Raw genomic sequence first — 14,046 nt, 5'->3', positions numbered from 1 at the left:
CAGTAGCTGCCATTTTTAAAGATTGAGGTTTTTCAATGAGTGTCTAGTCAGTTTGAGAGCATGGGGGCTAGACGTGAGTTGAATTGTTGAGTTGATTGTGGGGATGGGCGGGTAACCCCCATTGTGATGCTCAGTTCAATTACATTTCAACACTGATGCCCAGTATCTGCAGTTCTCACTTTCTCCTAATCGGAGTTACAGCATGATGTGGAGATGCCAGTGTTGGACTAGGGTGGAGAAAGTTAAAAATCACATAACACCAGGTTATATTCCATCAGGTTTATTTGGAAGTACAAGCTTTTGGAGCGTGCTCTGAATGCTTGTACTTCCAAATAAACCTGATGGAATATAACCTGGTGTTATGTGATTTTTAACTGAATTTACATGATAGCTTAAACTGGTGAACTTCCATGATAAGTACCTAGATAATTCCTTCAAATCTGGGCCAAGTCCCTAATGATATGTTTGGAGAAACATTTGCATAGGCAGTGCAAATCAGCTGATCATAACTTGAAACTTTCCAGGCATTTACACCATGTATGAACATAGGAACAGGACTGGCCAGTCAGCCCCTTGATCCTGTTTCATTATTCGATGAGATCATGGCTGATCTGTGGTCTACCTCCATAAATCTGCTGTTGACCCATATCCCATAATATCTTTGCTGTAACAAAAATTTATCTCTCTCAGATGTAACATTATCAATGGATCTAGCGTCAACTGCCATTTGTGGAAGAATGTTCCAAATGTCCACTCCTCTTTGTAGAAGTGCTTGCTAACATCTTTTCTGAAATGGTCTGGCCCTAATTTTTAGATAAGGTACCCCAGTTGTCAAATCTTCAACAGTAGAAAATGTTTAACTTTACACTGACTTTTCCTATAAATATCTTGAAGGCTTCAAATCAGCTCACTCTTTAGCCTTCTAAATTCTAAACAATAAAGGCCTAATTTGTATAATCTTTCCTCGTAACATAACCCCTGAAGTCCAGTATCAAGATCTAATATCTCACTTTGCTTCAGGAGTTTGGGGGAAATGTCTGCTTATTGGGAAGAGCTGGTACCTTTTAGTGCTGCAGGATTTAGGGAGAATGGCAGAGTGTGGTCTATCCCTGTGCTTCAGCACTGTTCGTGGAGAATGGGCTCAAGCAGTATCTGGAAGTCAAATGTGATTTAAATTCTAAAACACAAATTGCTGGAGAAACTCAGCAGGTCTGGCAGGATCTGTAGAGAGAAAACAGAGTTAATGTTTCGAGTTCAGTGATTCTTCATATCCAGACCTGAAACATTAACACTGCTTTTTCCTTACGGATGCTACCATACCTGCTGGTGATAGGTTTCTCCAGGAATTTCTGTTTTGGTTTCATAACTACTTAAATTATAGGAGCAGAATTAGGCCATTTGGCTGTTTGAGTCTGCTCCACTATTCAATCATGGTTGATATGCTCCTCAAATCCATTTTTCTGCCTTCTGTCCACATCCCTTCAACCCATTACTAATTAAAAATCTGCCTAACTCCTCCTTAACTTTACTCACTGCCCTCACATCCATCACACTTTGGGGTAGTGAATTCCACAGATTCACAAGCACTTTCTCCTCAATGCTCTTTTAAATTTGCTACCCCCTCTCCTCAGACTATGATTTATGGTCCAAGTATGTCACTCAAGAGGAAGCATCCACCCACGTCTATTTCATCCACACCTTTTATCATCTTGAATACCTCAATTTGAAATTCCCTCATTCTTCTAAATTCCGGGGGGGCATAAGCCTAAACTGTTCAATCTGTCTTCATACAACAAACCCCTCATCTCCGGATTCAATCTCGTGAATCTTCTCTGTTAAAAATCTCACAACACCAGGTTATAGTCCAACATGTTTAATTGGAAGCACACTACCATTCAGAGTGCCCTCTCCTTCATTAGGTGATTGTGAAGGGGTGTCGCTCTGAAAGCTAGTGCTTCCAATTAAGACTATAACCTGGTGTTGTGAGATTTTTAACTTTCTACACCCCTGTCCAATACCAGCAGGTCCAAATCGTGAATCGTCTCTGAACTACCTCCAATACCACTATATCTCTCCTCAAATAAGGGGATTTAAACTGTGCCCAAGTGGAGTCTTACCAACACCTTTCAGATTTACAACATCTATAGGTCCTCATGTTGTCGAGATTTGAATTCTGATTGGCTGCCAAGACCTATGTGTGGATTGGTTACGAATGGGCATGCGCAAAAGAGAACGGCTCGGCTGATGGGCATGCGTGTTAATGCCCGGTTAGTACGCATGCGTGTTAGACAGTAGGTGGCCTTAACCCCCCCGGCCGTCTCCCGGGATGAGGGGCTTTGTATCCCGGCAGCTCGTGTTCCCGTCGCCTCCCGGCTTATGGCGGCCCTGGTCGCCCCATGGCAACACGAGGGTCCTTGGCCACCTGGCATGCCCGGAGCGTCCTGCTCTTCCTCCTCGGCCTGCCCGTGTTCCCTGCAGCCGTTGTTCAGGCTGTGCGGCCTGTGGCGGCCCCTCCCTCATCACCACGCCCATCTTCTATGTGAATGCGAGTCCCCACATCGGGCACCTGTACTCGGCGGTGCTGGCGGACGCCTTGTACCGCTCCAAGGTTTTACGCGGGCATGAAGTCAAGTTTACAACAGGTACGGGGAAGCAGCAGCCGGTTAAGCCAGGGCACTGCGCCTCAAACATCCAGGTTATTGAACGGTGGGAGCGGGCACAATTTTATATTCAGTGGATTTAGCGGGTTGCGCTTATATTGAGTGAAAGTTTCCCGTAAGTTTTGCAGCAATTAAGTTTGTGTGTGAAATGTCACTGAGCTTATTGCGGGGTTGACACCAAAACGTAACTTTTTTCTGTGTTACCCAATGATTTGAACAAATGGGAGGTTTCCCTTGCAGTGCTGAAAAATCTTAACGAGGATCGATCGCGTTTTCTTCTGATATTCCCACATGATTTAGTTGCAGAGAGAATGGCATTCGGCAGCCGATGACATCTGCTACTTTTTGCAGTCAGGTTCACATTGAGTCTTGTTCTATTACGATAATTTCCTAATGTGCTGCTGTGTCAGATATATGCTTGTGCGTGTGAAGATTCAGGTACTAGGAAGTATTTTAAACCAAAAGATACTTCACAAAATTGCACTGTATGATGAACTCTCTTGATTGAGTATGCCTAGAAACAGTGCTGAGCCCATATGATGGCTGCATATTTAATCGTGCTTTAAAATACCAATTCAGATATTAAAAATTCATTCGTAGGGTGTAAGTATTTGCTGCTTAGGCTAGCATTTGTTGCCCATTCATAATTAACCTTGAGAAGGTATGGTGAGCTGTTGATTTAATTTGCTGCAGTCCATATGTAGGCAGTGAGTTGCAGAATTTGAATCCAGTGGTGGCTAAGGGATGGTGATATAGTTCCAAGTCACAGTGGTGTATGGCTTGGAACTGAATTAGCAGGTAGTGATATTTACATGTGTCCGCTGCTCTTGTATTAGATGTTAGATGCCATTGGTTTGGAGGGTGTTGTCAAATGAATGTAAAGGTTAGATCTCATGGAATACAGGGAGAACTAGCCATTTGGGTACAGAACTGGCTCAAAGGTAGAAGACAGAGAGTGGTAGTGGAGGGTTGTTTTTCAGACTGGAGGCCTGTGACCAGTGGAGTGCCACAAAGATCGGTGCTGGATCCACTACTTTTCATCATTTATATAAATTATTTGGGTGTGAGCATAAGAGGCATAGTTAGTAAGTTTGCAGATGATGCCAAAATTGGAAGTGTAGTGGACAACAAAGAAAGTTATCTCAGATTACAACAGGTGGGTCAATGAACGGAGAAGTGGTAGATGGGGTTTAATTTAAATAAATGTGAGGTGCTGCATTTTGAGAAATCAAATCTTAAAATGACTTAATGATAAGGTTCTTGGGAGTGTTGCTGAGCAAAGAGACCTTGGAGTGCAGGTTCATAGCTCCTTGAAAGTGAAGAATGCTTTCCTTTATTGGTCAGAGTATTGAGTACAGGAGTTGGGAGGTCGTGTTGCAGCTGCACAAGACATTGGTTAGGCAACTGTTGGAATGTTGCGTGCAATTCTGGTCTCCTTTCTATCGGAAAGATGTTGTGAAACTTGAAAGGGTTCAGAGAAGGTTTACAAGGATGTTGCCAGGGTTGGAGGATTTGAGCTATAGGGAGAGGTTGAATAGGCTGGGGCTGTTTTCCCTGGAGTGTCAGGCTGAGGGGTGACCTTGTAAAGCTTTACAGAATTGAGGGGCATGGATAGGATAAATAGACCAAGTCTTTTCCTTGGGGTGTGGGAGTCCAGAACTAGAGGGCAAAGGTTTATGGTGAGAGGGGAAAGATATAAGAGAGATCTAAGGGTCAACATTTTCACGCACAGGGTGTTACGTATATGGAATGAACTGCCAGAGGAAGTGGTACAATTGCAACATTTTAAAAAGCGTCTGAATGGGTATACGAATAGTCGGAGTTTGGAGGTATATGGGTCGGGTGCTGGCAGGTGGGACTAGATTGGGTTAGGATATCTGATGGGCATGAACGAGTTGGACCAAAGGGTCTTTTTCTGTGGTGTACATCTCTATGACTCTAATTTGCTGTCAGCAATACCCTATTCCCCTCAGGATGTACATTTCAGTGAACTCAATGCTGAAATCACTTCAGCTGGCTCTGCACTGAAGACCATTGTAAACGTTGGCATCAGGAAAAAGTTCTTGATGTAATTAATAAAAATTATTGAACTGGGCCTAAAGAATTAATTTTACATGTGGAATCTCATTAACTGGCAAAGGATTAAAAAAGACAGTGGAGAAAAGCAGCTGTGTTGGTATTTATGCTGTGCTCAAACTACCTCCCATCATTTCTCAACTGAGCCTACTATTGTACCCAGGTATTCCTTTCTCTTTTTCTTATTGTTGTCTAGTTTCTCTTTGAATGTAAACTAGTCTCTCACTCAGTGGCAGTGTGGTCCACAATGTTACCATTCTTTGGGTGAAGTATGTTTTTTCCTGAATTCTTTTTGATTTCTTGCTGCCAATCTTATATTGGTGATCCCTCCCAAAAGCAGATGCTTTCTTTCCATCTGTTGCATCAAAACCTTTCTCTTTTTAAAATTACCACTACCAGGCCTACCCTTAACCTCTTATCGCATGAGAAAAGAGACCAAGCTTGTTAATACTTTCCAGATATGTATTTCCATGCATTACTGGTATCACCCTGGTAAATATTCTCTGCACCCTCACCAATGTCACCAAATCCTCTGTACAGTATGGGGACCAGAACTGCATGCAATACCCTTTTTAGATGTGGTCTAACGGGATTTGATGGAGGTTTAGCATAACTTCCATACTTTTCAGCTCTGTCCTCTTGAAGCAAAACCTCATGCTTGATTTGCTTGTGACCTTGCCAATATGTGTTGTAGCTTTTAGTGATTGATGTTATTAGTCCTCTCAGATCCAACTGTTCCTCTATCCCACGTTTACTTTTTCCGATAGCTCTTATCTCTCCCTTGATCGCATCTATATTTCCAAACTATTTGTTTTCTTTCCATTTTACAGGACTTAAATGTAATTTATTTTATCTATTTTGTTGGTTTTGGGCATTGTTTTAGTGAAGATGCTTTGATCTCATTGGGTGTCCCTTTTGCTTGCTCCATTACTGATCCTCTGTCGAGGGTGCTGCACTGAAACAAAGGTCTGGCAAATTGGAAATGCTGCTGAAAAGCCTGCAAAAAGTCTGCTGGAAGTTGTGAAGAAAGTGACCAGCTAAACCAATTATTTTATCACTGAGGGCAAACTCTGGGCAGATGTGTATTCTGATGTTGATAGCTACACTACACTACTAAGTAGTACTACTGTATTACCTACAGTACTAGGTAGTCTTGTGTAACATCACTTTGCAAATTATTTCAGGGACAGATGAGCATGGCCTGAAGATTCAACAAGCTGCAGATGCTACAGCTGAAGACCCATTGAAATTTTGTTCCAGAGTGTCCAAAGATTTCAGGATGTTATTCCAACAATCCCTAGTTTCATACACAGATTACATTCGAACCACAGAAGAGCGTCACAAAAATGCTGTCCAACATTTTTGGTGTGTCTTGCGTGAGAAAGGGTACCTCTACCAAGGGACATATGAGGGATGGTATTCTGTTCCAGATGAGACATTCCTGTCTGATTCGCAAGTTGTGGAAAGAAAAGACTCCGATGGGAATATTATTAAAGTGTCTTTGGAAAGTGGACATAAGGTAAACCTATATATGATATTGTTAGAATGTTCAGTATTATGATCAATGTTCAGATATAATCAGTACTCTGTTAGGAGCATTATTTGAGATCTGCACATTGGGGTAGATGTTAATGGAAAGGAACAACATATTTGGCTATTCAGTATGTTGCTGTGTGCAGAATCAGCATTTTTAGTCTTTTTTAAAATTTAATTTTATTTACTTCTGTAATGCTTTAATTGCCATAAATGAGGTTGCTGATGAATAAACCTTCCTCTGCATTGTTTTGAAATGTGTCCTTGTCTAATCTTGAAAGATCATGCTGCTGCATCATTTGTGATCTTTGTGAGCTGTGTGCTAGGCACGTTTAATAGAAGTGACTTTTTACATTTATATAAATAAAACTTAGTCTGTCCACAAGGAGCATTTACTCTATCTAATCAAAAGCGTGCAATTATTACCTTGGGAAAATTGAAGCTGCTTTTATTTTTTGAAATAAATTTGTTCTAAACTGTGTTTCTGATCTACAGGTAGAATGGACTAAAGAAAACAATTACGTGTTCAGGCTGTCTAAGTTCAGGCCTATGCTGTTAGAGTGGTTAAAGGAGAATCCACATGCGATATATCCTGAAAAGTTCCATCACATTGTTGTTCATTGGCTTCAGGAAGAAATTCCAGATTTATCAGTGTCACGACAGAGGAATCGTTTGAAGTGGGGTATCCCAGTTCCTGGAGATTCAACACAAACAATTTATGTATGGCTCGATGCCTTAGTTAATTACCTTACTGTAGCAGGTTACCCAAAGGATCACAATCATTTGTGGCCTAGAGTAAATCACATTGTTGGAAAAGATATTCTTAAATTCCATACTGTATATTGGCCTGCTTTCCTGATGGCAGCTGGTCTGCAATTACCAAAGCAAATCTGTGTACATTCACATTGGACAGTCAATGGCCAGAAGATGTCCAAAAGCCTTGGAAATGTTATTGATCCCCTGCAACAATTTTCTGTGTACACTGCTGATGGCCTCAGATATTTTTTGCTACGGCAAGGTGTGCCAGAAACAGACTGTGACTATTATGATGATAAAGTGCTTAAAGTTCTAAATGCAGAGCTTGCAGATGCATTGGGAGGCCTCCTTAACCGGTGTACAGGCACACGCATGAATCCTGACCAAATCTACTCATATTTTTCAAACCAGTGTTTTCCTAAAATACCCTGCATGGGTCATTCAAGTAGAGCAACAACTGAGGATTACAAAATGATCCAGTTGGTTGAGCAACTTCCTTTAGAAGTTGAGCATTACTTTGAAAAGTTTCAAATTTATAAAGCTCTGGAAGCTATCAGTTTTCGCATTCGGTTAACCAATGGCTTTTTCCAACGGCATGCTCCCTGGAAACTTGACCGAAAAAGCATTGAAGATTGTTGCTGGTTGGATACAATACTTCATGTGACTTTGGAGTGCTTACGCATTTATGGAACCCTTTTACAGCCAGTGATCCCAACAATTGCTGACAGATTGCTTTCGCGGTTGGCTGTTGGACTACAGGAACGAAGTTGGAGACAATTGAACTTCTTGGCCAAATATCATAATAATGTATGTCTTTTTGAAGGAAGAAAACTGGGGCCTGATCCAGGACTTTTGTTCAATAGGTTAGAAAGGATTAATAAAGCACAAAACAAAAATCAAGGCAATTGTAAAATGAAATTCTAAATTGAATTTGAACTACTAAATTTCAACCACATGTTTCTGATGTCCTCAACATATTGCAGATTTGTTGGCAGTGACAGTGCTTTCAATATTATAATAATGTTGATATAAAATACTTTTGCACTCAATGACAAATGTGTTTTTCAATTTTTATAGATTTATAAAATAACTCGCTTTTTATCGAATCTTTACAGCCTAGAAGGCAGCCATTTTGGCTTATGGTGCCCACATCAGCACTCTACAAGAGCAATTTGGTTAGTCTCACTTTCCTGCCTTTTACTTATAGCACTGCAGACCTTTTTCTCTTCAAATAATTGCCATTTAGAAAGCCAGGGTAGAATTTGCCTCCACTATACTTTCAGGCTATACATTCCAGACTTTAAATGCTCACTATATTGTGGCTTAGAAGGATTTTTCCTTGTGTTGCCTATAGAACTTATGCTGTTCACTTTACATTGGTGTGCTCTTGTTCTTGTGCTTCTTCTGATGACAGCATTTTCTCCCTGCTTACTTTATCCAGACAACTTATGATTTTGGACACCTCCATCAGATCTCACCACAACTTTGAGGATAGCTTCTCCACTCTAACCGCATTATTGAAATTCCTTATCCTGGAATAATTTTCATTAATCTTTACTGCACTTTCTGTGATGCCATTTTGTTCTTCCTAGAGTGTAGTGTCCAGAATTGAACAAAATTACTTCACTTGAAGCCAAATCTGTGTTTTATAGAAGTTTATTAAAACTTGATTTTACATCTGTGCCTCCACTCAAAACCCAGGATTTTCATTACCTTATTAATCGCTTTCTCAACCTGCCACCTTTGGCATTTTTTTTCATACATTCCCAGGTTCCTTTGCTCCTGTAGCTCTTGTATCTTATCCTTGCTGACAAAATCTGCCTCTGTATTAAACCTTTCTGCCATGTCTGCCTTCTAACCAATTGGTCTACTTTTATTACTGAGATCATTATACTGCCAAGTGTTTTGTTAATTGCAAATTTTGAAATTGTATCCTGTGGGTGAGCACTAATTTGAGGATTAGATTCCCTACAGTATGGAAACAGGCCCTTCGGCCCAACAAGTCCACACCGACTCTCTGGAGAGTAACCCACCCAGACCCATTCACCTACTCCCACCTAATGTATCTATCACTATGGGCAATTTAACATGGCCAATTCACCTGACCTGCACATCTTTGGACTGTGGGAGGAAACCCACACAGACACAGGGAGAATGTGCATACTCCACACAGACAGTCGCCCGAGGCTGGAATCGAACCTGGGTCCCTGGTGCTGTGAGGCAGCAGTGCTAATTACTGTGCCATCCCTGTACTGATCCCATGGGTGAGGAGCCTCCCTCTATACTTACCACCCATACAACAAAAAATCCATGGCTGTCTATTACCTGCCATTCAGGCAGCAATATATCCACTTTACTATTGTCCCTTCTAATCAATTGGATGTCTATGACTAATCAATAGTATTAGCCTCACCTTACTCTGTATGTCTGATCTAGTGCAACAGGTTGTCGCGTGCGCGTGTGTGTGTGTATTTTTTTTTGCTTCTAACTACAACTAAGATCGGGGAAGTGTCCATTGGAATACTTTGCTGGAATGCTTACATGAATCATGCATGGAATTAGTGGGTTGCCAAGGAGTGAGGAGAGAGAGAGAGAGATGAGGAGCGAAAGAAGGTGCAAATGCAGTGATGTCCAGCGATTGTTGGAGAGTAAGTAGGGCCTTTTGTTAAGCAGAGGCTTAATTGCTGGCTATCTGAAGCTTCAAGACGCAGTGACATTACAAGAGAGTGTATGTATTTGGAGAGGGGTGGTATGATACTATGGGCAGACCATTGCGCCCCCACCCATCACCACGTTATGCCTCATCCAAGCTCACCCAGTCTCAATTTGAAAGAGGGGTGAAACTGAGGGTCTCAGTCCTTCATTCTCTCTGAAACCAGAGACCCAAACCTCCAGCCGTTCAGAGAATCCCACCCCTTTAGCCATCCCTTCAAAAAGAAGATTTTACTCATGCCAAAAAAAACTTACGAATGTTTCACAAAGTTTAATGGCAGAGAGCCGGATTCTGGATAAACTCCACTCCACTAGGAGCTGGAAATATAAGCAAAATTTCCTGATGTATTGTTATATTTCCAGCTCCTAGTGGAGTGGAGTTTATCCAGAATCCGGAAAGCTGGAAATATAACAATACATCGGGAAATTTTGCTTATAACAACTTTGTATTTCTGTAACAGACCAGAAATGGGCAGGCTCATTAAACTGGAGTCCCTAACTCAGTATTTCCCACAGGCCTCATTACTTCTATTGTACAATTTTCTATAACACGACATGACATAGCACAGGAATGCAACTATTGTGTTATAGGAGAACTGTCTGCAGTTTAGAGATCTGTTATTGCTCAGTTCTACCCAAATTAATTGTCCTCAATAACTCCAAGGTATCCTCTCACTATCCCGTACACTTTTTTTTTCTAAATACAGCCATCCCTCTTGCATATTTTCATCATTATTTTTGAACACTTTGAGGCCAGGAGTATTTAATCCCAGTTCTGTCTATTTTTGAGTCAATAAAGAATGGCACTGGACAAAGCACGGCAGATCAGGCAGCATCTGAGGAGGAGAGTCGATGTTTCGGGACGACCCTTCCTCCGTGCTGGTGAAGATCCTCCCCGAAACGTCGACTTCGCTCCTCCTCAGATGCTGTCTGACCTGTGTGCTTTTTCCAGCGCTAGAGTTTAATGACTGTCTGTCTATTTTTGAGGCAGTTCTCCATTATTGTCATAATATTGCAGTCACAGTGGCAACCTGAGTCTGCAGCTCAGCAAGCCTGTTTACCACACTCTGTATATTCACAAACATAAACTAATTTAGAAGGGTACTTGTGGCAATGTGGTAGTGCACCTAACTCTGAGCTAGAAGACAAGGGTTCCAGTCCCACCTGCCCCAGAGTTGTCATACCATCTGTGAATAGGTTGATTAGAAAATACAAATCTAAATTCGATCTTCCTCCAATCCCTCTGACTTCACTTAATTCCACGCTATTGCTTAACTATATTGTCATCTGTCTTGGCCAGTTCTATGTGCAATATGTTTTTCCTCTGAAATAACCTCTAGATTTACATCATTTGACAAGTTGTTTAAAACACTTATTAAACATGATCAGATTTGTGACTGTCTACCTTGTACAGATACAGTCTTTCTTCAATTGATTCAGGTGTAGCAGAAATCAGAAGTCTGTCTTCCTGCACCATTTATCCAGTCATTAATTCGTCTGTCCTTTTCTGGCTAGCAGATAGCACTAGGAGCATTTTGGTGAGTTTATGGTTCTGCTTGTTAGTTCTCTTCCTAAAATCTTCATGTGGGGCCTTGTTTTTCTTTCTGCCTATACAATTTGTTACTGACATGAATCACGTTTGCTGGGTGGCCTCCTCACGAGTGTTTTGCAGCTGCTCAGTGACTTAATTAATTCTGGCATCAAGGAGGCAACATGCTATCTTAGATCAATGTCAGTGGCTGCAAATATTTGTCCTCCAACTGTAGAATCCCTTAACAGTATTGTTTTCCCAAATTTTCTTCTGCCACTAAACAGCTGAGACACCTGTGGAGTTGTCCCTAGTTAGATTCCTCAAAGGAATCATCACTCACTACTATGAAACAAATATTGGTTAGACTGAAATGTGCTCTGGACTTTACTGCCTATTGTGTTCTTTGAATGCCTTTGTGATCACCCATTCCCAGTCTACCACATAACCAAAGGAATTATGTGAACACATCAAGATACATGGTATGCATGAAGAACTCAGCCTTGTAGTCTTACCACACTGTTGTCAGCTATTGTGCTTTATGCCTCAGATATGCAATTGAACACAATTTCAGCTGCCACTCAAGTTTAGAAATGTGGTATAAGAGCTGTTCAAGCTGACAACATTTTCTGCACTGAGACATATTTGGGGTAAGAGAAACACACTGGAGTTCCAAATCAATCAAAAAATGAACACTACATGAACCCCGATGTCTTGTCATGCCTATTGAATGTTTTAACAGAAATAATTTATTTATTAAAACATGAAATACCAACTACTTATCGATCAGCTGCTTTTCTTAAACTGTTGTCACTTTATTTATAGTAGGTTTACTGATCCTAAACCTTTGCCAACGTGGCTTTGTGAGGTGAATGAATAGGCTTGTGTTGACATAACTTTGCAATTTTAGGAGCTATTTTGATGTCAATGCAGTACAGTCCTTTCTACGATGTATGTATAGTTAATTATGAGACTCTACCTTTTGTGTTTATGATAATATAAATTTACATTCCCTGTATATAAAGTCAACTTCATTAACTTGGCTTTTAATTTCCAGATAGTTTTTAAGTTTGTCAAGGTAAGTTATTGTATTTGTTGTTCTGGTGTGTGGATGTGTCAGTCCACCAATTCTTTCATACAGAAAAGGACTCGTTGTACTATTTATTTTTCTTTTGTTGTCCTTGGGCTTTATCTGAGGATTGCAAAGCATTGTTTAGAGTGAGCTGTTTCTCCCTCGCTCTTACTACTCAAATTTGGAAACCAACTGAATGCTAGGATCAAACCTGAATTCTCCCCCCATTGCAGAATCTTAACTGTGGTGATACCCTAATATGGTCATTAATAGCAGAAGCTTAGCTTGTCACATCAACAATTAATGATTATTTACACTGATACATGATGTGCAAATTGCCCTTATAGAACCCGAGCTGGTGAGAAATGGCTGAACTTCTACCTCACTCCACCTTCTTGCACTATTCTCATATCCCTTAATTATCTAATTCAGCATGTACAACCCCAGAAGATTGTAAATCTATGGAATTCCTTGTCCAGTGAAGTAGTTGTCACTACTTCAGTCAACAATTTTAGGGCTAAGATAGATTTTTTTTGAACAATAAAGGAATTAAGGGATGTGGTGAGAGGATCTGGACCAGATGGGACAATGGGCTGAGAAGTGGCAGATGGGAGTTTAATTCCGATAAATGCGAGGTGCTACATTTTGGGAAAGCAAATCTTAGCAGGACTTATTCACTTAATGGTAAGGTCCTAGGGAGTGTTACTGAACAAAGAGACCTTGGAGTGCAGGTTCATAGCTCCTTGAAAGCGGAGTTGCAGGTAGGTAGGATAGTGAAGAAGGTGTTTGGTATGCTTTCCTTTATTGGTCAGAGTATTGAGTACAGAAGTTGGGAGGCCATGTTGCGGCTGTACAGAACATTGGAATATTGCGTGCAGTTCTGGTCTCCTTCCTATCGGAAAGATGTTGTGAAACTTGAAAGGGTTCAGAAAAGATTTACAAGGATGTTGCCAGGGTTGGAGGATCTGAGCTACAGGAAGTGTCTGAACAGGCTGGAGCTGTTTTCCCTGGGACGTCGGAGGCTGAGGGGTGACCTTTATAGAGGTTTACAAAATTATGAGGGGCATGGATAGGATACATAGACAAAGTCTTTTCCCTGGGGTCGGGGAGTCCAGAACTAGGGGGGCATAGGTTTAGGGTGAGAGGGGAAAGATATAAAAGAGACCTAAGGGGCAACTTTTTCACAGAGGGTGGTACATGTACGGAATGAGCTGCCAGAGGATGTGGTGGAGGCATTTAATAGGCATTTGGATGGGTATATGAATAGGAAGGGTTTGGAGGGATATGGGCCGAGTGCTGGCAGCTGGGACTAGATTGGGTTGGGATATCTGGACGGCATGGACGGGTTGGACCGAAGGGTCTGTTTCCTTGCTGTACATCTCTATGACTCTAAATGGATCGGAGTCTACGAAAAGATCAGCCATAAACTTGTTAAATGGCAGAGCAGGCTCGAAGGGCCAGATGACCGACTCCTTTTCCTAATTTTTATGTTCTTATATGCTTATGTAAACTGCTAAAGCTGTACTAGTGAACTTAAAACCAAGACAATCAACATTTTTTTTAGATTAGATTCCCTACAGTGTGGAAACAGGCCCTTTGGCCCAACAAGTCCACACCGACCCTCCGTTTTGTGCAATGGGCTCATTCACCTTTCATGCCAAGCATGTAATGGACCTAAACGTAGGGTGTATGTTGTCCTGTGTTGTGAT

General features: G+C 41.3%; 1 protein-coding gene across 1 annotated transcript; it reads left to right on the top strand.

Moving 5' to 3' along the window:
* The first annotated feature begins 2,230 nt into the window (after positions 1–2,230).
* LOC140495871 (methionine--tRNA ligase, mitochondrial-like) lies at positions 2,231–8,680 on the top strand. The gene is made up of 3 exons (XM_072595082.1): positions 2,231–2,642; positions 5,921–6,255; positions 6,765–8,680. The coding sequence occupies exons 1-3, from the start codon at positions 2,327–2,329 to the stop codon at positions 7,947–7,949; spliced, it is 1,836 nt and encodes a 611-aa protein (XP_072451183.1). The 5' UTR covers positions 2,231–2,326; the 3' UTR covers positions 7,950–8,680.
* Positions 8,681–14,046: the final 5,366 nt, after the last annotated feature.

This window comes from Chiloscyllium punctatum, chromosome 25, assembly GCF_047496795.1.
Source record: "Chiloscyllium punctatum isolate Juve2018m chromosome 25, sChiPun1.3, whole genome shotgun sequence".
Lineage (NCBI taxonomy): Eukaryota > Metazoa > Chordata > Chondrichthyes > Orectolobiformes > Hemiscylliidae > Chiloscyllium > Chiloscyllium punctatum.
The sequence above is the reverse complement of the archived record's forward strand: the minus strand, read 5'-3'. Positions and strand labels throughout refer to the sequence as shown.

Excerpts from the sequence above, each read along its gene's own strand:
- LOC140495871 (XM_072595082.1), top strand. The coding sequence starts at position 2,327 with ATGAGGGGCTTTGTATCCCGGCAGCTCGTGTTCCCGTCGCCTCCCGGC. Across the intron at positions 2,643-5,920 it reads TGAAGTCAAGTTTACAACAG|GGACAGATGAGCATGGCCTG; the intron begins GTACGGGGAAGC and ends AAATTATTTCAG. Across the intron at positions 6,256-6,764 it reads CTTTGGAAAGTGGACATAAG|GTAGAATGGACTAAAGAAAA; the intron begins GTAAACCTATAT and ends TCTGATCTACAG.